The 22,909-nt window shown below is 53.8% G+C and overlaps 2 protein-coding genes across 10 annotated transcripts in view; one reads left to right on the top strand and one right to left on the bottom strand.

Annotated features, from left to right (window-relative positions):
• Nucleotides 1-12: 12 nt before the first annotated feature.
• FKRP (fukutin related protein) lies at nucleotides 13-14,746 on the bottom strand. Of its 8 annotated transcripts, none has more exons than XM_079800460.1 (4): nucleotides 13,135-14,227; nucleotides 12,986-13,027; nucleotides 12,740-12,808; nucleotides 13-8,021 (listed from the first exon to the last, which is right to left on the bottom strand). In XM_079800460.1, the coding sequence occupies exons 2-4, from the start codon at nucleotides 13,025-13,027 to the stop codon at nucleotides 6,495-6,497; spliced, it is 1,638 nt and encodes a 545-aa protein (XP_079656586.1). In that variant the 5' UTR covers nucleotides 13,135-14,227; the 3' UTR covers nucleotides 13-6,494. The 8 variants fall into 8 exon arrangements, with proteins under 8 accessions (XP_079656586.1, XP_079656584.1, XP_079656585.1 ...); XM_079800458.1 differs by having other exon boundaries at nucleotides 12,740-13,027; nucleotides 13,135-13,196; nucleotides 13,891-14,227; XM_079800459.1 differs by having other exon boundaries at nucleotides 12,740-13,027; nucleotides 13,135-13,196; nucleotides 14,011-14,227.
• STRN4 (striatin 4) overlaps nucleotides 14,330-22,909 on the top strand; it is a 27,656-nt gene continuing 19,076 nt past the window's right edge. For both annotated transcript variants that reach the window (XM_079800456.1, XM_079800455.1), the window contains exon 1: nucleotides 14,330-14,653. In XM_079800456.1, coding sequence (XP_079656582.1) covers nucleotides 14,369-14,653 — 285 coding nt within the window. In that variant the 5' untranslated portion in view covers nucleotides 14,330-14,368. The remainder of the gene's footprint in view (nucleotides 14,654-22,909) is intronic.

Raw genomic sequence — 22,909 nt, 5'->3', positions numbered from 1 at the left:
GGGAAGAAGGAGCCGTGGCGGAGGAGGAGGAGGAGGAGGGAGCCGAAAGCGTTCGGCGGGAGGAAGAGGGGTGGAAGTGAGAGAGCAGCTGCATCCAAAGAGTCAGAGAGAGTAGAAGGAGCAGAGGAGGACAGAGTCAGAGAGAACAGAAGGAGCAGAGGGAGGGACGGGAGCGCAGATTGAAAAAGGCCTGGACATATGGAACCTCCAGCCCCTTCCCAGCTCATTGGCAGGAATTGTTAAGGTCGGTCAGGATGTTAAAATCGAAAGTCCCATCTTCAGGCCATTGTGACCTGTTGTCCAATTCATACTAAGGCCATGCCACGGTACAGAAGTAAATGAGGCGTGTAGGACGCAGATCCTGGGACAGGCCCAGCTTAGCCAGATTGGTGAGTAGGCACCCAGCGGCGCCTGCGAGTCAATTTTGGATTTCTGGTTGCCCATTTTGAAACCTAGGGTCAGTAGCAAAGGCCCAAGGATCAGCGTCCCAATCGTTGAGCCAAGGCTACGGACGGGAATCCGAGGGATGGTGGGAGACGTCTCTCGCCGACCCCCTGGGATCCGGAATGAGGCCAAAAGGCCGGAGACCGAGGGGAAGTAGAAACGTCTTCACTACCCCCCAGGGTCAGAACCTTTCCTGGAAAGGTCCGGAGGGCTATGCCCGGAAAGCAATCTCTGACGCGGACCGCGATTTACGGACAGAGACGCGGACGGAGGACCCTAGGAGTCAATAGGGACTGGGACTCACCAACTGACGCTGCCGAGCTGGAAAGAAGCCTGAGGGTTCCGGGGAGACAAGTGGGGAGGGGTACCCCAAATGGGATACACACTCAATCCCCACCCGGGTTCGGCACCAGATGAAAGGTTTGCGACGCAGGAAACAAGACAGAGTCCAGGCCATGGAAAGGGGGGGAGGTTTTAATCTTGCGCTCCCGGGCGAAACTCACAGGTCCGAGAGTGGGCCAGGGGAGTTCGCGCCAAAACGGGGCTTAGGTACTTCCTTTATACAGCTGTTTAGTGAGGGGAGGGTGGAGGGCATGAGAGGTGTGGAATTCCTGCCTCGGGCAGGGGTCTGGAAAGGCTGGCAAGGTCTGGGAAGGCGCCAGTTATCTTTGTCACCATCTACCTTGTGGATGCTTGCAGGGCTGTGGTCTTTCCCCCCTGCCTTGACCTAACAGACCCGAGTACATGCCACTAGTTTGCCTAAAACGATAATCTAAGGTCACATAGAAAGACTGAAACCATCTCAAGCCTCTCGGGTGTAGACAGGGGCTTGGGCGGCTCCCAGGCTTGGTCCCCGCTAGCATGTCCGATCCAGGAGGGAGGGGCCTGGTCCCTGCTGTCTGCCCAGAGCACAGCACAGGACCTGGCGCGTAGTGGGCACTCAGTCAGTCTGCAGGATGAATGAGCTGGGCCCCAGCTACAGAGCTGCCTGGCTGCCCGAGGCTGGTTCCGATCCCTCGTCTGCTGCCCGCCAGCTATGGGACCTTGGGCAATCAGGGCTGCGTTTCCCTCTGGTGACAATGGCTGTTACGCCACACCCCAAGGTGAAGGTTGCATAAGAGAAGAAAAAGCACCTTGAGGCCACTCCCTAGGCCAGACTCACCTCCCTCTCCCTTTTTCCATTGCCCAATTCTCCGTTATTATTGGGACAGCCCTCTTTAAAAAGAAAAAGAAAAAGATTATAGAGAGCCCAGCTGGTGTGGCTCAGTGGTTGAGCGTCGACCTATGAACCAGGAGGTCACGGTTCAATTCCCGGTCAAGGTACATGCCCGGGTTGCAGGCTCGATCTCCAGTGTGGGGAGTACAGGAGGCAGCTGATGCATGATTCTCTCTCATTGTTGATGTTTCTTATCTCTTCCTCTCACTTCCTCTCTGAAATCAATAAAAAAATATACTTAAAAAACTATTTTAAAGAAACATCGATTTGTTGTTCTACTTATTCATGCATTCATTGGTTGATTCTTGCATGTGCCCTGACCAGGGATCAGTCCCACAACCTTGGCATATGGGCACCACACTTTAACCAACTGAGCCACCTGGCCAGGAACGGGGCAGCCCTCTTGCTCCGTCCAAGGAGGCTGGCTTCGGAGGGAGGGCTCAGGCTGGCCCTGGATAGAGCTTGGGCCTGGGCTCCAGACTCAGAGTGGCATTCTGGGGGTCAGGCAGCACAAGGAAATGACCCAGCTTGATCTCTCCTGGCGACGGATCAATGCTTCCAGGCCTGTTGGCCTCTCCCCCTCCCTCCCCCCACTTTCTGTGGGTCAACCTTGTTGAGGTATAAGTTACATACAATAAACGGCATCCATTCAAGCAATCGGATGAGGATTGACAGATGTATACACGGGTGAAAATCCACCACCACCATCAAGATACATCACGTCCCCATGTCCCCACCACCCCAAACCTCCCCATGCCCCTTTGCAGTCTTGCCCGCCTCCGCCCCCAGGCCCAGGCAAACACTGATCCGGGTCACTGAGGATTAGAGTTTCACAGTGGACTCAGCATGTGGCTTTTTGCATCTGGCTTCTTTTACTTAGCATGATGCTTTTGAGATTTAGTTGTTTTTGCATGGGATCAGCGGTTCATCCTTTTTATTTTCATTGCTGAGGAGTATGCCCGTGTCTAGATGATGTGCTGTCTGTTAATGGACATGGGATGGCTTCCAGTTGGGGGTGCATTGGCTCACAGGTCTCTGCACGCCATCCACTTTTCAGAGCACAGATTTTGTAATGCCCAGGGCAATGCACACAATAGTTACAACTTCGTAAAAGCACTGTCCCCTCCAACAGCGTCTGGGACGCAGACCCTTTCCCTCCTCCCGTGCCCAGTGTGAGTCCCTTGGCTGCTGGGTCAGGGGGAGGCGCCAGGGAGAGCCAGGAGGGTAACAGTAGGGGACGCGTGGCAGTGGCCATCTGCCAGCGGATTAATAATCCATAGTGGAATGTTTTCGTGTTTAAACCACCGGCCTGGCCACAACAGTGCATGTGCTGGCTTGAATGTCAGCTCTGGGCAAGTCCTCTTGGCTCTCCTGGAATTAAAGTTCATAGATAATATAACCAACCCACCTGCACACGATTTTAAAAACAATCTCATATGGCCCCAAGTGTAAGTGAAAGGAGAAATAGGGGGATGGGGGGTAATGGGGGAATAAGGACACATATGTAATACCTTAATCAAGAAAGAAATTTAAAAAATGAAAGGAGAAATAAAAGGGCAGAAATGTATACTGTGCATTTCCATTGGGAATGCACATCCCCAGAGCCCAAGGAGGTAGCCAGGTGTTTACACCTGCAGCGGAGGCAGCTCCCAACACGGCTGGATCACGTGGTCTTGGTGTCTAATTGCCAAGAGCCGTGTGAATGTGATTTTTCTGAACTTGTTGACAATCTTTGGCCAAGCTTTTAACAAAACACGATATAAGCTTCCCTCGTTTTACGTGGATCTGCACTTCCTGGAAAATCCAGAACCTGTTAACACATTACAAAAAGCACTTTTGAGTTTGCAGGAAGAGACAGGTTCTGGGCTCAGAGAATTATTAACCAGGCTTTACAAGTAAGGCCAATATTTACTTAGCATGCGCTAGTACGATGTGCTGGTTAAAATATTGAAATACTTCTGGCTGATTAATGGTAAGAGAGCAATCGAGAAAGCAGTGAAATGCAATAATGACAAGTTGTAATCGCAATTCATTAGTTCAAGTTCATTGTTGTGATGGGTTTTCTACCATATAATTAGTTAGTTGGTAATAAAGATAATATTGACGAGACAAAACTATCAGACTGTATTATAAGGGCTAGAACAGTTTTAAATGTAACTGCTGTTCTGGAACAGTGAAAACACCAAAACACTGTGGTTGATACAAGAGAAATTTTTATCTATGGAAATCTTAAGTCACCTAATGATTTGCAATTTTATGGGAAGTTGCTAGAAGCATTTGATGTGATTCCCTTATCAAATCACAGCGAAGGCAAGATTATATATAATATGTGTGTGTGTAGAATGTTGTTTGATGAGTGTACATATATTTAGCGGTGTCGATCAAGAAATCACACCAATATTTTCTAAGTGAAATAAAATTAAATAAGTTAAAAATGAGTTGAGCTTCAACTTATGTTCTTTGCACATAACTTAAAGAAATATGAATCTATAGATAGATCATTTTGATGATTATTCTGAGAATTAAAAAATAATACTTAAAAATTTGATGCACGCTCTGACTGGGTAGCTTAGTTGGTTAGAATGTTGTCCCGATATGCCAAGCTTGTGGGTTCGATCCCTGTTCAGGGCACATACAGGAATCAACCAATGAATGCATAAATAAGTGGAACAACAAATTGATGTTTCTCTCCTCCCCCTTCACCTCTCCCTCTAAAAATAAAAAATAAAAAAATCAATCAATAAAAAAATAAATACATAATAAAAACAAAAAATTGATGCATATATTGATTTATATATTAATTTATATTACCATACTAGTTGCTAAATATTTTGAACATCACCTGCACTTCATGAATGTCCAAGGGGACACTTGAGGACAGTATGTGAGCTCTGGCCGGGCAGCTCAGCTGGTTAAAGTGTCATCCCAATACACCAAGGTTTCCGGTTTGATACCCGGTCAGGGCACGTACAAGAATCAACCAGTGAATGCATAAATAAATGGAACAACAAATTGATATTTCTTTCTCTCTCCCTTCTTCGCTCTAAAATCAATAAACACACATTTGAAAACGGTATGTGACAAGGGACATTGCTTCATGGTGTGCAGGTGCCCTGCATGTGAGACATCCTCCACCCCAGGGCTATGTCTTCCAAGGGCCAAGAGCACCGCCCAACCACAAGTAACCGCCAAATCACCACCATGTTTCCAGAATGCTCCATGGATGGGAACCCAACTGTCTCTCCGTGAGCTACTTGTATGTTGAGAGGCTAAAGGCAGAGGCTGCGTTCTAAGAAGACAGGCGTTGACATCTGAGCCTTAGGAGACTGGGCCAAATTGGCATTTGTCTTTTCTTGCTGGTGTGTGAAGCCGCCTTCCATAAGGGCTTCACTCCCCTGATCTACAGGGTCAGGGGGCAGTGACTTGCCTGAGGTCACAGAGACAGTAGTCGGCCACACCAGGATCCAAACCCAGCCCTGACTCCTGACGCTTTTACCCATCAACTGCCTCACTGCACCCCTGTGGGGCGAGCATGCTCATCACCCCCATTCCCTAGGTGCCAAGCAGAGGTACCGAGAGGCGGGAGGAAGCCGCAGCGCTGGGGTTTGAACCCAGGGCTCTCCCACTTCGGAGTCTGTGGTTTCAAAAGCCAGGTGCACACACCCAGAGGGTGTGCAGACCAAGTGGTTGGGATGAAACAATTCAACAAAACTCCTATACTGATTTTGAAAATGAAATAATTTAAGCCTTATTACTAATATACAGAATGATAGTAGTACCTGGATATCATTGATAAATGCACATGCCAGGTCGCATGCCCAAACAGCATTTACGCTTAGATGCATGACCACAAAAGGAAGGCAGCCGTCGCTGTCCCTGCTACGTGACAAGAGGGCCTCCTGGGTACCAGTAGTCGAGCGGGGCACACGGGCCCCTTCAGTGTGGGCTCCAGGCTGACAGCCTGGGTTCGAGGTCCCACTCTGCCACCTGCCAAGCTGTCTGGCCTTTGCCAAGTGGCTTCGCCATTCTGGCCTCAGTGTCCTCCTCTGTCAGGAGGAAATCATAGCAGCTCTCGCTTGGGAGGGCTGAGGAGAGGGACGAATCAGCTAATCCGCGTGCAACACTGAGAACATTGACTGATACACAGTAACTGCTTAGCAGATGTGAGCTACGATCATTGTTTCCCTGCCTTGCAAGCAGGCAAACAGGTGCAGAAAGCTCAAATAATGAGGTAACCGTTAAGAAGGAGTGGGACTCGGATCCAGAACCCCACTCTTAACCACAGCCAGTCGCCCCTCAGCGCTCTGAGCCTGTTTCCTCCTTCAAGATGGGGTTGAGGGCAGCATGCACCTCGCAGGGCTCTCCCAGGAGGGAAGCGAGTCGCATTTTGGAAGAAGGGGAGATGGTCGTTCTGTCTGGCCAGGCTTAGAAGCCCAAAGGCTCAACAGATGTCAAAGCTATGAACACACAGTCCTGGGCCCCGTGATAGGACACAGGCGCCCTCTAGTGGTAGAAGCAACCCCAGCAGCCAAGTGTCAGGGGGCTCGTCACGTGCGGAGACAGCGAGTGCTCTCGGAATCCTGGAGGGAACTGAGGCGCAGAGGAACTGGGGCACTGGCCCAGGGCCACTTAACGGGGTTGGAATCACCACGGTCTGGCCTCAGGACCTACACTCTTTCTCTTTCCAAAACTGTCCCAGCTCTGGGGCCCAGGGCACGACTTTGATGTCCCAGGCCCTGCAGGGCAGCGCGGTCTCCCTGGCCCGTCCACCCAATGCCGGGAGACATCGAAACGAAGGGCGGTTCCCCTGGCCCCAGGCGTGGGAGTCAGGGCTTCAGCTGCTTCCCGCCAAACTCAGGAGGGCCGGGTTGGGATACTCGGGGTTCTCGATGACCCCGGGGCCGAACTTGAGCTCCAGAAAGCGGCGGTAGTTGTTGGGCGCCTGTGCCAGGAAGCCGGCGAAGGGCAGGGGCACGAGAGGCTGCAGGAAGTGCTCGGGGAACTCCACGTCCTGCCGGTGGTCCAGCCACGTGTCCTTGGTCATGACCCCGTTGCGGGGGTAGAAGGGCCACAGGTCCACGTGCAGGTGGTTGCTCTCGCTGTACTGCACGCGGAAGAAGTCGCCCTCGATGGCCTTCTCCCACACGAAGCCGCGCTCGTCCACCACGGAGCCCGCCTCGGCCCCCCGCAGCTGCTCGCAGTTGCCCACGTCCTCGAGGTAGATGCCCAGGTCCACATCGTAGTCCCACGGGATGATGTCCCCGTGGCGGGCCGCGCCCAGCAGCGAGCCGCCCTCCAGCCAGTAGCGCACGCCCGCGGCTTCCAGCACGCCCACCACGTAGCGGGCGGTCTCCCGCAGCGCGCGCAGGCAGCACGGGGGCGTCCAGCGCCCCTCGTACAGGTAGGACGGCGTGTCGCCCACCACCGTCCCGAAGCAGCGCGGCGTCTCTTTGCTGCAACCGAACCACTCGAGGCGCCCTCCCTCCCAGCTCACCAGGCGGATGCCCAGCGCCCGCAGCAGCGCCGCCCGCCGCGCCCGCCCCTCGCGCTCCGCCTTCCAGCGCGCGTGGGCCGTGGCCAGCGGGGGCTGGCGCGCCGCCGGGAAGGTCACGTCCAGCAGCTGCACCGCCCAGCCGCGCAGGGCCGTCTGCAGGAAGAGGCCGGTGCCCAGCGGCCGGGCCAGGGGCGCCGACAGGTTGAAGAGGTCGCGCGCGCGCAGGAGCACCACGGCGTCCCCCTCCAGGGCGTCGCAGCGGGGCGCGGAGGGCGCGGGGCCGTAGCGCGCGGTCCACTCCCGCAGGCTGACGTTCAGCGCCAGGCAGCGCGCGGGGTTGGCCGAGGCCACGCGGGCGGCCACCAGGCGCGCGCCTCCCGCCCGGAGCACCTCCGCCATGCGCTCCAGCCGGCCTGGGGTCTCGGCCCTCGCCCCGTCGGGCACCAGCGCCACGTACTCAGTGGCCACGTAGGTCTCGGGGCGCGAGGCCGCCGCGGGCTGGTCCAGGGCGGGCTGCAGCAGTGCCAGGTGGACGTTGGGGAGGCGGGGCAGGGCCAGGGGCGGGTAGGGCAGCGCGTCGGCCGCCACCACCACGGGCTGGGCTGGGTCCTGCTGCAGGAAAGAGTCCACCAGCTCGGGCACCGCGTGGTCAAAGGCCTCGAACTCGCGCACCAGGACGGTGACGTGGGGGCCGGCGGCGGTTCCGCGGCGGGGTCCCCGGGTCCGGGCGTTCCTGGGCTGTTGCTGCAGCCACGAGACGTAGAAGAGGACCAGGAGGTTGACGGTAATGGCGGCTGCCAGGGCAGCCTGGCAGCGGGTGAGCCGCATGGGGCTGAAGTCAGGCCCTAGCTGGGCCTCCGCGGCATCCTGGGGAGGCGGGAAGGAAAGCGGAGGCTAGAGCTGGCTGTCCGCAGCCCCTGCAGCCTGAGCCCTGCCCTTCCTTCCAGCCTTTTTCTGGTTTGGTTTCAGCTCTGACCTCCCCGCCTCCAGGAAGCCCGCCCTCCCTTCAGCGCCCCGCCCCCCGCTTTCCCCTCTCCCCCAGCCCCACCATTCTAAGTCATTGCCATATAGGAACCATCCTGTCCTCCCACTTGTGAGACCCAGGGGGAGCCTGTCTTGGTCACTGCGGGGTCCCCAAGGCCACTCAGCACAGAGCCAGGTACCCATTAGGTACTGAGTTCTATCAAAGGAGTCACCTTCCCTTCTCCCTTGTTCGATCCCACCCTTCTATTCTTTGCTAACTTTTCGTTCATGTTTGGGTTCAGCTATAAACACCCCGGACCCCATCCCCAAGCCCAGCTTGTACTTTCTGCTCTACCATTCCTTCCCCCAGGACGCCCCCCCCCCCCCCCCTCACCTCTCCGGTCCCTTCCATACCCGCCCCTGGCTCCAGGGTGAGGCTGATGCCCTCAGCCTGGGCCCTCAAGTCCCTCCCCGGCTGCCCCTCCTCACTTCCTCCAGTCCTGCCAACCCGTCATCTCTTTCCGGATGGTCAGCCAGCTTGTTTTAGGTTTACAAGAAAAGTTAGAAATGTTTTCTTAAATCAGAATTATCCCAATTTGTATGTTGGCCACTAGTTTTTTTTAAAATATATTTTTAATTGATTTTCTTACAGAGAGAAACATCAATCAGCTGCCTCCTGCACAACCCCCACCGGGGATGTGCCCGCAACCAAGGTACATGCCCTTGACCGGAATCGAACCTGGGACCCTTGAGACGCTCTATCCACTGAGCCAAACCGGTTTCGGCTGTTTTTTTTTTTTTTTTTAGTAGAAATGGGAAGTAGAATGGTGGCTGCCAGGGGCTGGCAGGAGGGGGACATGGAGTTGTTTAATGGGTTTAGAGTTGCAGTTTTGCAAGATGAAATAGTTCTGGAGATCGTTTGCCTAAAATGCGAATATACTTAATACTACTGAACCATATGCTTACAAATTGCTAAGATGATGAGTTTTATGTGTGTTTAATCGCAATAAATATGTTTTGTTTTGCCCTGGCCGGTTTGGCTCAGTGGATAGAGCGTCGGCCTGCGGACTCAAGGGTCCCGGGTTTGATTCTGGTCAAGGGCATGTGCCTTGGTTTCGGGCACAGACCCAGTGGGGAGTGTGCAGGAGGCAGCTGATTCATGTTTCTCTCTCATTGATGTTTCTAACTCTCTATCCCTCTCCCTTCCTCTCTGTAAAAAATCAATAAAATGTATTTTAAAAAAATGTTTTTGTTTTAGATGGAATGGGCTGCATTGAAAGAGGCTGCCAGTCTTAGGACTCCCCATTCATTGGCCACACTCCTAAGCAACCCCCAGATGGCGCTGTCTCCCTGGCCCCAGGATAGCTTGAAGTTTTGGCTGGTCTCCAGCAGCGGAGGTGTAACTAACGCTCTGGGTTCTCAGCAGTTACTTAAAAAAAAGTCCCCATGGATTTTTATAGCTTTCTTCTGCTCCCAGGGAGGGAGACATCGGCAACCCAGCTAATCGGCTAATCCTCCTAGCTCCTCAACACTTCTGACCCTTCCCCATTCCCACAATTCCCCCCTCAACTGGGGTCCACACAGATCCCCACCCAGTCTCCTGACCAAGTCCCTCCTTGTGGCAGCCAGAGAGGTCTTCTAAAAGCACCTCTCCCTCCCTGCTCAGAGGCTCCTCACTGCCCCAGGGAGAAAGTTTACGGTTCTTACAACATCCCACAAGGCCTCCTGTGACCTGGCCCTGGCCCACCCCCCATTCCAGCGCCATCTCTGACCCCGCCTTCTCAAACTCTCTGCCTAAGCCACCTGGGCTTTTCTTCAAAGAGGTCTTATTCCTAAGCCTTTTCATATTCTGTTCCTTCTGCCTAGGAGAGTCTCCTCTCAAACACCCCTTTCCCTGTGCCTGTTTTCTGCTGGAGAACTCCTACTTATGCTTCAGGGCACAGCTCAAATGGCTCCTCCTCCAGGAAGCCTTCCCTGAACCCCAGCCTGGCTCCGAAGTCCCCTCTGGGCTCCCCCATCCCAGCCCTGTCTGTTCTAGTTCGGCACTGTCTGGGGACGAGTCTGTGTGCCCCACTGGACCGAGGGCTGTCTCCATTACCACTGGGGGTTCCTAGCACACAGCTGGGCACTGAAAATGCACGAGGTGAGGAAATGATGGCCGGGGTCAGGGTTTGTGTCTGTAAAGCTCCTTCAGGTCCCTGGAGGCAAACTCTGCACAGTGGCCCTGCGCCGGGGCCCCTGCGCTGGTCTTCCCGTCTCTCCTACCAGGAACGTCCTCCCACCTCTCCACCCACCCCAGACCTGCTTGCCCTTTTCTGACCCAACTTAGATGTTACCTAAGAATCGGAGCTGCACTTTAAGAGCGACCTCTTAACCTTTAGAATCTTGGCACTGCCTCTGGACCTGAGGCGGATCCCTCCTTCCTTCAGTCCTTCAGCAGCTACTTGCGGAACTCCTACAACATGCCAGGCGCTGCTCTAGGGACTGGGGACGCCGCAGTGGACACCCAACACACAGACACGCAACACCCGTGACCGCATGGAACTCATGATCGTGGGCGGAAGGAAACTTTGGAACACAGAATCTTCAGAGTCTTACACATCTTAGAGTCTCAGAGCTTAGGTCCACGGAAGCACAGGCAATTCTTTTAGAACCTTCTAAAGAGAACATCCTCACTCCACCCTGGTCCCCTACAATCTGTTCGTCAGAGACCACAGAGATCCTGCCAGAGCCTGAGTTAGATCCTGTCCTGCGTCTGTTCAAACGCTTTTGTGGCTTAAAATCGCTTGAAGGAAAGCCTTCCCTGTGGCTCCTAAGGCGAATCACCCGTCCTCTTCCGCCCGCTCCCTCAGCGCCACCAAATGCCATTCTTCACATAAACCTGGGCCAGTCCTGCCGCAGCACCGGCTGTCCCCTCTGCCCGAGGCTCTCCCCTGAAGGTACCCACCTGACTCCACCCCATGGCCTGCAGGTCTTTGCTCAGATGTCACCTGACCAGTGAGCCCTTCCTTTGGCTACCCTATTTAAAAATGCACCCCCCGCACCTAACTGGTTTGGCTCAGTGGATAGAGCGTCGGCCTTCGGACTGAAAGGTCCCAGGTTCGATTCCGGTCAGGGGCATGTTCCTTTGTTGCGGGCACATCCCCAGTAGGAGGTGTGCAGGAGGCAGCTGATCCATGTTTCTCTCTATCCCTCTCCCTTCCTCTCTGTAAAAAATCAATAAAGTATATTTTAAAAAAAAAGAACTTTTGCCGAAACCGGTTTGGCTCAGTGGATAGAGCGTCGGCCTGTGGACTCAAGGGTCCCAGGTTCGATTCCAGTCAAGGGCATGTACCTTGGTTGCGGGCACATCCCCAGTAGGGGGTGTGCAAGAGGCAGCTGATCGATGTTTCTCTCTCATCGATGTTTCTAACTCTCTATCCCTCTCTCTTCCTCTCTGTAAAATATCAATAAAATAAAAAAAAGAAGAATTATTTTTTAAAAAAAAGAACTTTCAAAAAAAAATGCATCCCCCCAAAAAAAGTGTTTTTTTAAATTAAGAATTTAAAAATGCATCTTCCTGTCACCCACATACTTTCTCTGCCCCATCCCTGAGTTATTTTTCTCCCCTGGTAGCTATCACATAGATTTTTACTTATCTTGTTTATTATTTTGTCTGTTTTGTTCCCTGCTGTATGCCCAGAGCACAGCTCAGTGTCTGGCACATAGCAAGTGCTCAATAAACAGGGGTGCAATGATCAAGTGACTCCAACTGTTCAGATAGGGAATCTGTGGCTCAGAGACTTAAAGGATGCAGGGACCAGAACTCGGTTCTCCACCGTCCATGCTCTGTCTGGCTGCTTCTGGGCCAGGAAGTACCCAGCAGAACAGAGGACAGAAGCTGGGTCCTCAGAGACCAGAGGGTAGGATGGCTTGATGAGGAGGTACCACCTACTGGGTGAGGGGACCAACGAGGAAGGAGAAAGGAATCCTCTAGTACCTTCATAAGATCAAGTCTCGGCTTCTTGAACTGTAAGGGTTCAAAACCCCTTCATTGAGGCAAGGTGGATGAAATTATGACTTTTGCAGGTCTGAACGTTCTAGATGCTCCGGATGTGCCAGACCCTGTTCTAAGTACTTTACACATATTAACTTGTTTAATCTTTATGTTATGATCACATTTAAAGACGAAGAAACTGAGGCACAGAGAGGTGAAGTCACAGCTGGAAAGTGATGGACCCAGGATTTGACCCAAGAAGCTGGCTCCCGCCCGGCCTGCATGGCTCGGTGGTTGATCGTCGACCTATGAGCCAGGAGGTCACAGTTCAATTCCCGGTCAGGGCACATGCCTGGGTTTTGGGCTCGATCCCCAGTGAGGGGCGTGCAGGAGGCAGCCGATCAATAATTCTCTCTCATCATTGATGTTTCTACCTCTCTCTCCCTCTCCCTTCCTCTCTGAAATCAATAATAAAAATATGTATTTTTGAAAAAAAGAAGCTGGCTTCAGAGTTGTGCTTTAATGCAGCCAATTCTGTCTCTCTTGGGCCTACCTTCCATGAGCCTTCCCTGGCTCTAACCTGACCAGTGCTTTCAAATATGGCGCATTAATGAATGCAACTCACTACCTCAACAAAGCTACTTACTGAGTGTCCTCTGTGCCAGACCTTGTGCTTCAGGGCCAGGGGATGAACTGGACAGTCACTGAGCAGGCCCTCCAGAGGAAAGGCAGGAAAACAGTATCCCAAAGGGGAGAGAAACCAGCAGGGGCGAGGCAGAGAAAAACAGAGGCTTGTATAGAAAAAGCAGCCAGGGAAGGAGAAGACAAGAGGAGACTGTCTCTCCATTCCCCACAAAACAGTGTAAGTGGATCACTTCAGGCCTGGGCCCACCTGGCCTGAGCTCTGATCTGGCCTGAGCCTCGGTGGCTGCATCTGTAGAATGGGAATGCAATGGGTAAAGAGGATCTGTGGGAAAGCCTTTGGGGACAAGGAAAGGGCAGTGTCCACATGAGTACGGGTGATACTGAGAGACTTCTTACCTCCTACGTTGCAGGCTGGGGGAGCTCCAGGGGGGCGGTTTCAGCCTTGCTCAGCTGCGCTGCTGAGGGAAGGAGAACCAGAAAATACCAAGTCAGCCAATTTTGCACAGTGGAGCACAATTTCATCTTACCTATAACAATGGCAATGAGGCCAGGGAATCATTTTTCTTGAAGTCCTAATAAGTTCAGACACTACCTGGAGCATCTCAGGAATGGGTGGGAAGGATGTCAGTTATCATAGCAACCTGTAACCATCCCTATCTCAGGACGGTGTCCAGAAAGGTAGGGCTGGAGGTGATAGAAGACGTTACTATGACACCCACTTCCCTAGACACACTCCATCCTGAGACAATCCTAAAAAACGTCTCCTACCTTCCTGGGTCTGGTTCCTGGGGTCACTCGTAGGGAGACTGCCTCTGTTACCATAGTAACCAGGGCTTAGCCTTGCCTGTCTTGCCTCCCCGGGGAGGGTCAGGCTCTGTAACCATAGCAACTACTCCTCAGCCGAGCATCTTCTCCTCTAAATAAAAATACCTGGTTGGTTTGGTGCATGGACCTCCCACCATGGGAAAGGAGGGGAGATGGTTACCATGGTAATGCCAACTGGGTGGTTAGGAGGGTGGTTGGGAAAGAGGTGTTTCCCTCAGTAATCAGTGTCTTTGGGGCTGAGGTCCTCTCTACCTGAGCGCTAGTTGAGGTTGCCATAGTAACCAATGCGGGTAGGGGCAGAAGGACCACCAGGGGGACTTAGATTACCTTAGCAACCTCCTCCTGGTGTAGGGACAGGAGAGGTTTGGGGCCCCATAACCACAAAAGAGGAGGAGAGGAGAAGCTGTTTGTGTTCTAGGCTGGGGAGGAGTTACCAAGGCAACCAGCCTGGGCCAGGATCAGGGAGGATGGGGCCATGGCTGAAAGCACCCATGCTGGTCGCCCTTTATCACGGAGAGTGATACTGGGTCTGGAGAGGTTCAGAACCTTTCTTTCTGGGGCTAAGCGGGAGGAGGCGGGCAGAAAGCGGCTCCTCCCCAAAGTCCCGCTTTCCCTCCTCGGGGCGCGTGCCCCCTGCCCGCCCACCCGTGCGCGCGCCTTCGGAGTCCACCCGGGTGGGCGAGGCGCGCGCCCGGCCGCGTCCCCGTCCCCGCCCCCAGCCCCCGCCGGGCGCGCGCGCGGGGGGTTGGCGCGGCCGCGCAGGCGCGCGAGGCACAGCGGGCGCGCGGGCCGGCCCGGGGCCTCCATGATGGAGGAGCGAGCGGCCGCCGCCGTCGCCGCCGCCGCCTCCTCCTGCCGCCCGCTCGGCTCCGGTGCGGGCCCCGGCCCGACGGGCGCAGTCCCGGTCTCTGCCCCCGCTCCCGGGCCCGGCCCGGCCGCTAAGGGGGGCGGCGGCGGCGGGGGCAGCCCGGGGCCCACGGCGGGGCCGGAGCCCCTGAGCTTGCCCGGGATCCTGCACTTTATCCAGCATGAGTGGGCGCGCTTCGAAGCGGAGAAAGCCCGCTGGGAGGCCGAGCGCGCCGAGCTGCAGGTGAGCGCCCCCCAGACCCCCGACCCCCGCCCGGCCCGGCCCGGCCTCACCCGCCGCCGCCGCCGCCGCCGCCATCTTGGAGCAATGGCCGCCGGGACGGCCGGGGGGGGGGCGGGCGGGGACCGCGACCGGCCCGCTGCGGGAGTGGGGGGCCGTCCGAGAGGGTCCCGGGGGCACCGAGGCTCCTGGAGGCGGGCGTGGGCCCAGGGGCGGGAGGGCCCGGCCGCGGCCGGCGGAGGGAAGGGGCGCCGGGACCAGACCCGCTGCAAGTGGCCGCGGGAGGGAGCGGACCGGTGGCGGCTCCTGAGTGCCCTCGGGGCCTGGAGGGGCCCCGGAGACCTGAGCCGCGGGTGCCGGGAGGAGTTGTTGGAGGGGCTTTGTGGCGTGAGGGACGCCCACCCCCGTCCGAGCCGGTGCGGGTTGGAGGTGGAGCGTGATGGGCTGCGGGTGGGAGATGGGGCGTCGGGGGGACTGGGGACCGACCCGCCGAGGGCGAGAGCGTCCGGCCGCGATCGGGCCGGAATAGGGAGAGGAAGTCGCGGAGCCTGGGACGCGGGTGTTTCGGAGTGTTTGGACGGAGGGAACGGAAAGATGGCTGTGTGAGGACTCCGGGGATCACGGGGGGGTCTGGAGGGGTTCCAGGATGATGGTGTGTGCCTCCTCATTGAGGAAGGAACTTGGGGAGCCCTGGCCTGTGTGGCTATCGAGTGTAGGGAAGTTGTCCCAAAGTTGTGCCCTAGGAGCCTGTGTGGAAGAGCTTGAGAGCAGAAACTCCAGGTTGGGGGTGTGGAGGGGTGGGGGTGGCCCGAAGATGGGAGATGTGTGGAGGGTGGCAAGTGGAGAACCCCGAACTGGAGTGGGGGGCAGGCATGATGTCCATCGTGGAGACCAGGGGACCTGGGAAGGGGACAGTGAGGAGGAATCCGGGGTTCCCCGGGGTGCTAGGGGGAGCATTTTGTAGAGCAGGGAGGCAGCGGGAAGAAGCATCCTAGAAGGATCCCGAGGGGAGACGTGTTTGTGGGCGTTGTGGGAAAGGACCCCACGGTGTGTGGAGTAGCTGGGAGAGGAATGTGCCCTGAGATGGAAGTCTGAGGAGCTGGGCTGGATTTTGTGACTGAGAAGTGTGGGTCCATTTGCAGTGTCCCCAGGAGCCCGGGCATCGGAGTTGTGAGGGTTTGAAGGGGTCCAGTGATGAGTTGAGGGGAGTCTGGGGTTCCTCAGCTGGGGTGTTATTAGCAGAAGTCATATCTTCCAGCCAAGCGCCCATCTTTCTCCTTCTGATGTGCTTGCTGTTTCCTATCTGTGTGAGGTGGGGACCCAAATTAATGACTGATTCGAGCCTGGCCGGTGTGGCTCAGTGGTTGATCTTCGATCTGTGAACCAGAGGGTCATGGTTCGCTTTCGCTTCCTGGTCAGGGCACATGCGGGAGTTGCAGTCTCAATCCCCAGTTTGGGGCATGCAGGAGGCAGCCAATCAATGATTCTCTCTCATCATTGATGTTTCTACCTCTCTCTCCCTCTCCCTTCCTCTCTGAAATCAATAAAAATATTTAAAAAAAAACACTGATGCGAATTTTGTCCATAGGATGACTAAGGACAGCAACCCACAGTTCTGCCCCACTAGGGATCTTAGCGGTTGGTAGCCGAGGCTTGGGGTGGGAGAGGAATCCTTATGTAAGTGCCCCTCACTTTAGTGTCCTACTCTATCCCGCACCCTTTCCCAGCATACAGCTCACTAGATCATGCAGTACACACGTTATGTAGGCAGAGCCAATGTCCGTACCCTCACTCAGCAGTAATGTAGCAGCTGCTGTTCACTGAGCACATGTTATGTACCAGGCACTGTATTGAACACTTTGTATATGGTATCATTTGATCCCTGCAACCTCCTGGGAGGGTAAGTGACATTATCTCCTCGCCCCCTTTTGAAATAATAAGTGGAAACGGAGACTTTGAGAGGGCCAGTGATTAATCTGGGATCACAGCCTGTGGGTGGCAGGGTTGGTCTGTCGGTTTTCAAGCCCATGTTCTCTTCCGCTCTGCCGTTCAATACAAATGGGCAAGCTCAGTGCCCTCCCCAGGGTCATCCAAACAGTCATAGCAGAGTTGGGCTTGAATCTTGGTCTCTGGGACGTCATGCCACCACCACCTGCTCATCTCTGAGACCAACGAGAGGAAAGATGTGCTTATTCCCTCACTTAGTGGCCCTTCTTGCAGTTTGAGAGGGATTTGTGGGAAGCGCCCCCTTATGCTGTCCATGTCTTGGCTCCAGCATCACTTTGTACTTTCGTTCTGTTACATTCGTAAAAATTCAAAGACCTTAGAAGTGTGTGTACATACTGTGTAAGTGAAAGGGGAAAGTGCCCTTTGTCCCTCTCCTCCTCTCCTCCCCAGCTATTATTGCTGTGAAAGAGGCCATATTATATGTATCATTTTGTGACTTTTTTTCACACACTCATGCCTTGGTGTTCCTTTCATATCAGCACAGAGAGCTCTTTATTATTTTTGATAACTATGGTCCATCGGATGTTTGCACCATAGCTCATTTAGTTTGACCCCTGTTGATGGACTTTTAGCTTGGTTCCAACTTTTTCCCCGTGAGAAATGGCTGCAGTGGATGTCCATATGGCCCTGGATGAATATAAGTGGAATAGTCGGTGGAATAGCAGAATAGATGTGTTTATAAAGTGGTGATTGGTTTGCCAAGTTGCCCCACGTTTCCACTCCCATCAGCAGCACCTGTTTTTACACACCTTTGATCAGGTCACTTATCACTTACAGAGGTGTGACTCCTCCTGTGAGATATATCACACACGCACATATATTTTATTGATTTCAGACAGGAAAGGAGCGAGGGAGATAGAAACATCAATGATGAGAGAGAATCATTGATCGGCTGCCTCCTGCACGCCTCATACTGGGGATTGAGCCCGCAACCCGGACATGTGCCCTTGACTGGAATCGAACATGGGACCCTTCAGTCCCCATGCCAACGTTGTATCCACTGAGCCAAACCGGCTAGGGCCTCCTGTGAGGTTTTGTAAGGCTTAGACCGAGTTCAGTTGTTCTGCTGAACTCTGAGTACCTTTTCTCTGAATGACAGTACAGCAGCTCTTGGCACAGGGCCTGCTGTGCAGTCAGGGCTCAGTGTGTGTGGATTGGCAGAAAAGGCAGCCCGTCATGAGGTCCTCCCAAGAGGCACCCAAAGATTGGAGCAGGGAGGCAGGGTAGATTGGGTCTGATAATAAGCAGGACTTTGCCAGGGGGGAGTTCAAGAAATAGGTGGTGTGGTTTCTGCCCTTCAGGGACTTACAGGCTAACAGGAGGCTAGTTTGCACAGGAGGCTACAGAGAACGTTGCACGATGTGGCCGTGCCCGTGATCTGTGGCACTTCTAAAAGGGGAGCCGAGTCCTTGCGGACAGGGGGACCCTCATGGGGGAATCTGAGTTGGACATTGATGTAGGAGCAGCGGCAGAGAGATGTGAATATGGCAGCAGAGGAGGTGTGGATCTGACCCTTCCCCACTTCTAGCCTCTCAAGGAGCTTTGAGGGATCCATGGGTACTCATCCTGGAGCTTGGGAAGGAGGAGGTGTGGGGCTAGATGAGACCATCTGGGGAACCTCTGCCTGGGGGCTGGGACAGAAAGGTCAGCAGAGGGATAGAGAGGCTCAGTTCCTGGGAGGACTGAGAGGCTGAGGCTCCTTGGGAGCTTTTAGATGTTGCCTGGCTGAGAGGGAACAGCTGGAGGAGAGGCGGCAGCCGTGTCTCAGAACCGTTCTGGGCTTGTGTATTTTCGAACAGTCTGGCCAGAAGAAGCGGCAGTGGGTGGATCTGCTGAGTAGAGAACTTCCAGACTCCAGACTTACCTGGCAGCCGCCACGGCACTCGCAGATCAGGCAGTGGTGGCTGCTGGTGTTTGCCAGCTAACAGGGTCTGGCCACCAGCACTTCCCTTTTCCGTGGGATTCCACTGCCTTGGGATACTTCAACCACATGTTTCTGGTTCTTCCCCCTCCTTCACCAGAAGAACTGGGAAGGGGACACAGAGCAGAGTGGGCCGACTGAGATTCTCCACTTCCTTCACCCACAGACAAAAGTTACTGGGTATGGTCAGTCCCTCCTCATTACCTGAAATCCCTCATCTCCTCCCTGCCCCAGCCCCGGTCTTAGTCTGGGCTCCTGGGACTTCTGGGACTGCCTCCTTGTGTGACTGGTCTCTCTGCCTTTAGCTTTGCCATCCCCCCTCCACCCCCTTCCCCAGCCATCTGTTCTCCACATTATAGCTGAAATTACCTTTGTAACATTTTCATGTGGCCACACTGGCCTTTTTATTTTATTTTTTTATGATTTCTCCTGTATGCTCCTTTAAAGAAATATTTTATTGAATTTATTGGGATGACATCGGGTAATACAATTATATAGGTTTCAGGTATACAAGTCTGTACTACATCATCTGTATATTGTATTGTGTGTTCACCACTATAAGTCAAGTCTCCTTCCATCACCATTTATCCTCCCTTTACTGTCTTCTACCTCCCCTATTCCCCTTTCTCTCTGGTGATCACCATTCTGTAGTCTGTGTTTATGAGTGTGTTTCTTTTCTTTGCTTAATCTCTTCACCTTTTTTCACCCAGCGCTGCAACCCCTCTCCCCTCTGACAGCTGTCAGTCTGATCTCTATCTGTGAGTCTGTTTCTATTTTGTTTGTTAGATTCCACATATAAGTGGAATCATATGGTAGTTGTCTTTCTCTGACTGGCTTATTTCCCTTGGCATAATGCTTCCCAGGTCCATCCATACTGTTGCAAAAGTTAAGATTTCCTTTTTCATGGCTGAGTAGTATCCCATTGTGTAAATGTACCATAGCTTTTTTATCCATTTATCTACTGATGGACACTTGGGCTGCTTCAAAATCTTGGTCATTGTAAATAACTAGAGGCCTGATGCACGAAATTCATGTGAGGGGCTCATCTCCCACCGCCCCGGCAGCTGCCTGCCGTGGCTTTGTCCGGAATGACGTCTGGTCTAATTAGCACATTACGCTTTTATTATTTTAGATGCTGCAATGAACATAGGGGTGCACATTCTGGCCCTTTTAGAGTTCCTGAAGTTCACCATGCCCCTTTTGTCAGTCCTCTGCCAGCAGCACAGCCCACTGCCCACGGGCTAACTTCTGATGAGCCTTCAGGTCTTAGCCGAGCTATCACTGCTTCTCAACTCCAGGCGTGGATTAGGTGTCCGTTTCCCCATAACATCCTTGGTGGCCCTAGTCACAGGTGTGCTGGTTGTCGCTGCTTTTGCCTGTCTTCTGCATTGGACGGAGAACTCTGTGGGGACAGGAACCACCGTCTTCTCCATTATTCCTCCAGTGCTCACACAGTCCCTGGCTTGTTATAGGCAGTTGCTGGTGTTGGATGTTGGATGAATGTAGGCTCTCAGCAGGCTGTCCTGGCACTGGGAAGCGGAATGCTCTCCAATGGAAGCCCAGGAGAGCAAGGATAGTGAGGAAGTACCTCGGGGCTTGTATTTGGTGATCAGCCTTTTCTTCACCTCTACCCCCACCTTCTTTTTAAAAAAATATATATATTATTGATTTTTTACAGAGAGGAAGGGAGAGGGATAGAGAGTTAGAAACATCGATCAGCTGCCTCCTGCACACTCCCTACTGGGTATGTGCCCACAACCAAGGTACATGCCCTTGACCAGAATCGAACCCGGGATCCTTGAGTCTGCAGGCCGACGCTCTATCCACTGAGCCAAACCAGCTAGGGCATCTACCCCCACCTTCTAAAACGACTCATGGATGGGTAGGTTTGGGGGACTGAGAAGATACATAAATCAGCCCTGGCCAATTTGGCTCAGTGGATAGAGCGTTCTGCGGACTGAAGGGTCCCAGATTCAATTCCGGTCAGGGGCACAAGCCTGGATTATGGGCTCGGTCCCCAGTGGGGGGCATGCAGGAGGCAGCTGATCAATGATTCTCTCTCATCATTGATGTTTCTCTCTCTCTCCCTTCCTCTCTGAAATCAATAAAAATATGTATTTTTTAAAAAGGATGGAAATTCAAACTTACAAGATGTTGATCACTGTGAGTATCTGTCTGGCCTTAACGTGTATGTATGTATGTATGTATGTATGTATATAGTATGTATGTGTTGATGTAAACTATAGAGAGAAAGAAGTGTTAAGGAGGGGGAAGAAGTTCCATCCTCACAATGGACAGATGAGGCTTCTTTTCCATGGCACACCTGGTGACATATTTATTCATTCATTGTTTGCCCATAACCCCTCTGGAATGTCAGCCACGTCTTGTTCAGCACTGTATCTTCTGTCTACACTGTACCTGATACATACTAGTAATTGGGGCTCAATTAATATTTGGGGTATGGCTCTGTTGGTTGGGCATTGTCCCGGGCACCAAAGGTTGCCAACTCAATTCCCAGATTGTGGGCTTGATCCTCGGTAGGGGTTGTGCAGGAGGCAGCCAATCAATATTCCATTCACATTGATGTTTTTTATCTCTCTCTGTCTCTCTAAAAAAAAAATCAATAAAAATATTTTTAAAATAAAATATTTGGGGGTAGGTGAATGAATGAATGATACTTTTGTCATATATTAATGTATGTGTATCCCTTTTTATTTTTTCAAAAGGAACGTACCATTGCCACTATGCCTGAAGGATAAGTTCCTACAAGCACAATAATTCCCATAATTCCTAGAAGTGGAACTGCTAGGACAAAAGGAATGTGCATTTAAAATTTTTATAGATCTGGCCAGATTGCCCTCCAGCAAGTGCATCAGTTTATGACCCCAGCGAAGGGGTATGAATGTGCCTGTTTCCCCGGCCCCCAGGCAGTGCCAGGCAGTACTTGGCCTGTGCTCAGTTCTCTGCTAGCCTGAGGTGGAGACCTGGGCCCTGGAGCAGGACAGAGGTGATAGCAGGGCTGTGCTGCACTCCACATGCACAGGCCAGATAGGTCAGGGCCCTTCGAGCCCCAGGGAGAGGGGAGCAGTGCAGGGGGGCACCTGAGAGGCTGCCGGAGCTGGCCGTCCTGGAGCGAGGCTTTGAGAATGGGCTCGGCCTGGCAACGGTGTCTGGGCCAGCCTGCGGCTTCTGGTGGAGGCACTGAAGTTCTTTTCTGCAAGCACATGGTGTGCGGGGGTTGGCTGCAGCAGACGCAGCTGTGCTGTGCGTGGTGGCAGGAGGCCTGTAAGCCACAGACATCCCTGCTGATGGGGTTAGGGTCTCAGAGGGACCGTAGCTCCCACAAAGAATGGGGCCCATGTCAACATTGTGGAAGGATGGACAGGGAGAATAAAAATAATAAGAGGCAGGAGTTGGCATTTATTGGCCCGTCTTCTGTGCTAGGTCTTGGACTGAGGCGAACTTAACACGAGGGGAAGGCCCTCTCATAAGCCCCATTTTATAGAAGGGGAAATGGAGGCTCAGAGAAAGCCGACGACCTACCTGAACTCATGCCGCAGGTGGGTGGGTGAGTGGGGCTGGAGCTGAGGCTGCCCAGCCCAGAACAGTGGCGCGCTAGGGGAGAAGCCAGGGACCAGTCCTGCACTCGGCTTTGGCACAGGGCCTCCGGAACGTGGCCAGGGGCCAGGATCCTGCCTCGCAGGTCGTTGGCCGAGTGTCTCCAGATGACCTGTTGACAGACCAGAGCAGACTGGGGCAGCCCGTGCCAGCAGACGGTGTGAAGTGGTTGGCAGGGGCCCTGGGTCATGTCTGTGGCACGTCTCCCTCATGCTGGGCAGACTCCAGGGGGACGATTGGTCCCCACAGTGGTAAAGCTTTGCACTGGAGCAGGAGCTGAGCCAAGCCACCCACTCTTGTCCCTAAACTCCAGAAGTAGCTTCCTACGCCTCCCAGAGATAGATGCGCTGGTAGGAATAGTGAGACGCCTCCACCAGCAGTCTTAGGGACGGCACCTGCCTTTGGGTGGAGAGGAGGAGGACCCCAGGACTGTTAGCGCCTACCTCCCCACCTTCATCCCCAAGCCCACTGCTCCCCAAAAGGCAGGGATAGGCTACACCCAAGCCGGCCCCGCTTTCAGTATTTCAGGGGTTAAGGACTCCTCTTCAGCTCTTCCATTGTGGGTGACGTGGCCGGGACTCTGGCAGCAGAACTAGCGTGCCCTCTCACACGCCATTTAACCCTGGCTCAGGGTCTTCATGCCTGAAGTGGCTGCTGCATGTCATTGTAGGGGTAGGAGCTGGTGCTAATTGCCCTGAGTGAGGAGGGACACA

The sequence above is a fragment of the Cnephaeus nilssonii genome (genome assembly GCF_951640355.1).
Source record: "Cnephaeus nilssonii genome assembly, chromosome: 20".
NCBI lineage: Eukaryota > Metazoa > Chordata > Mammalia > Chiroptera > Vespertilionidae > Cnephaeus > Cnephaeus nilssonii.
The sequence above is the reverse complement of the archived record's forward strand: the minus strand, read 5'-3'. Positions and strand labels throughout refer to the sequence as shown.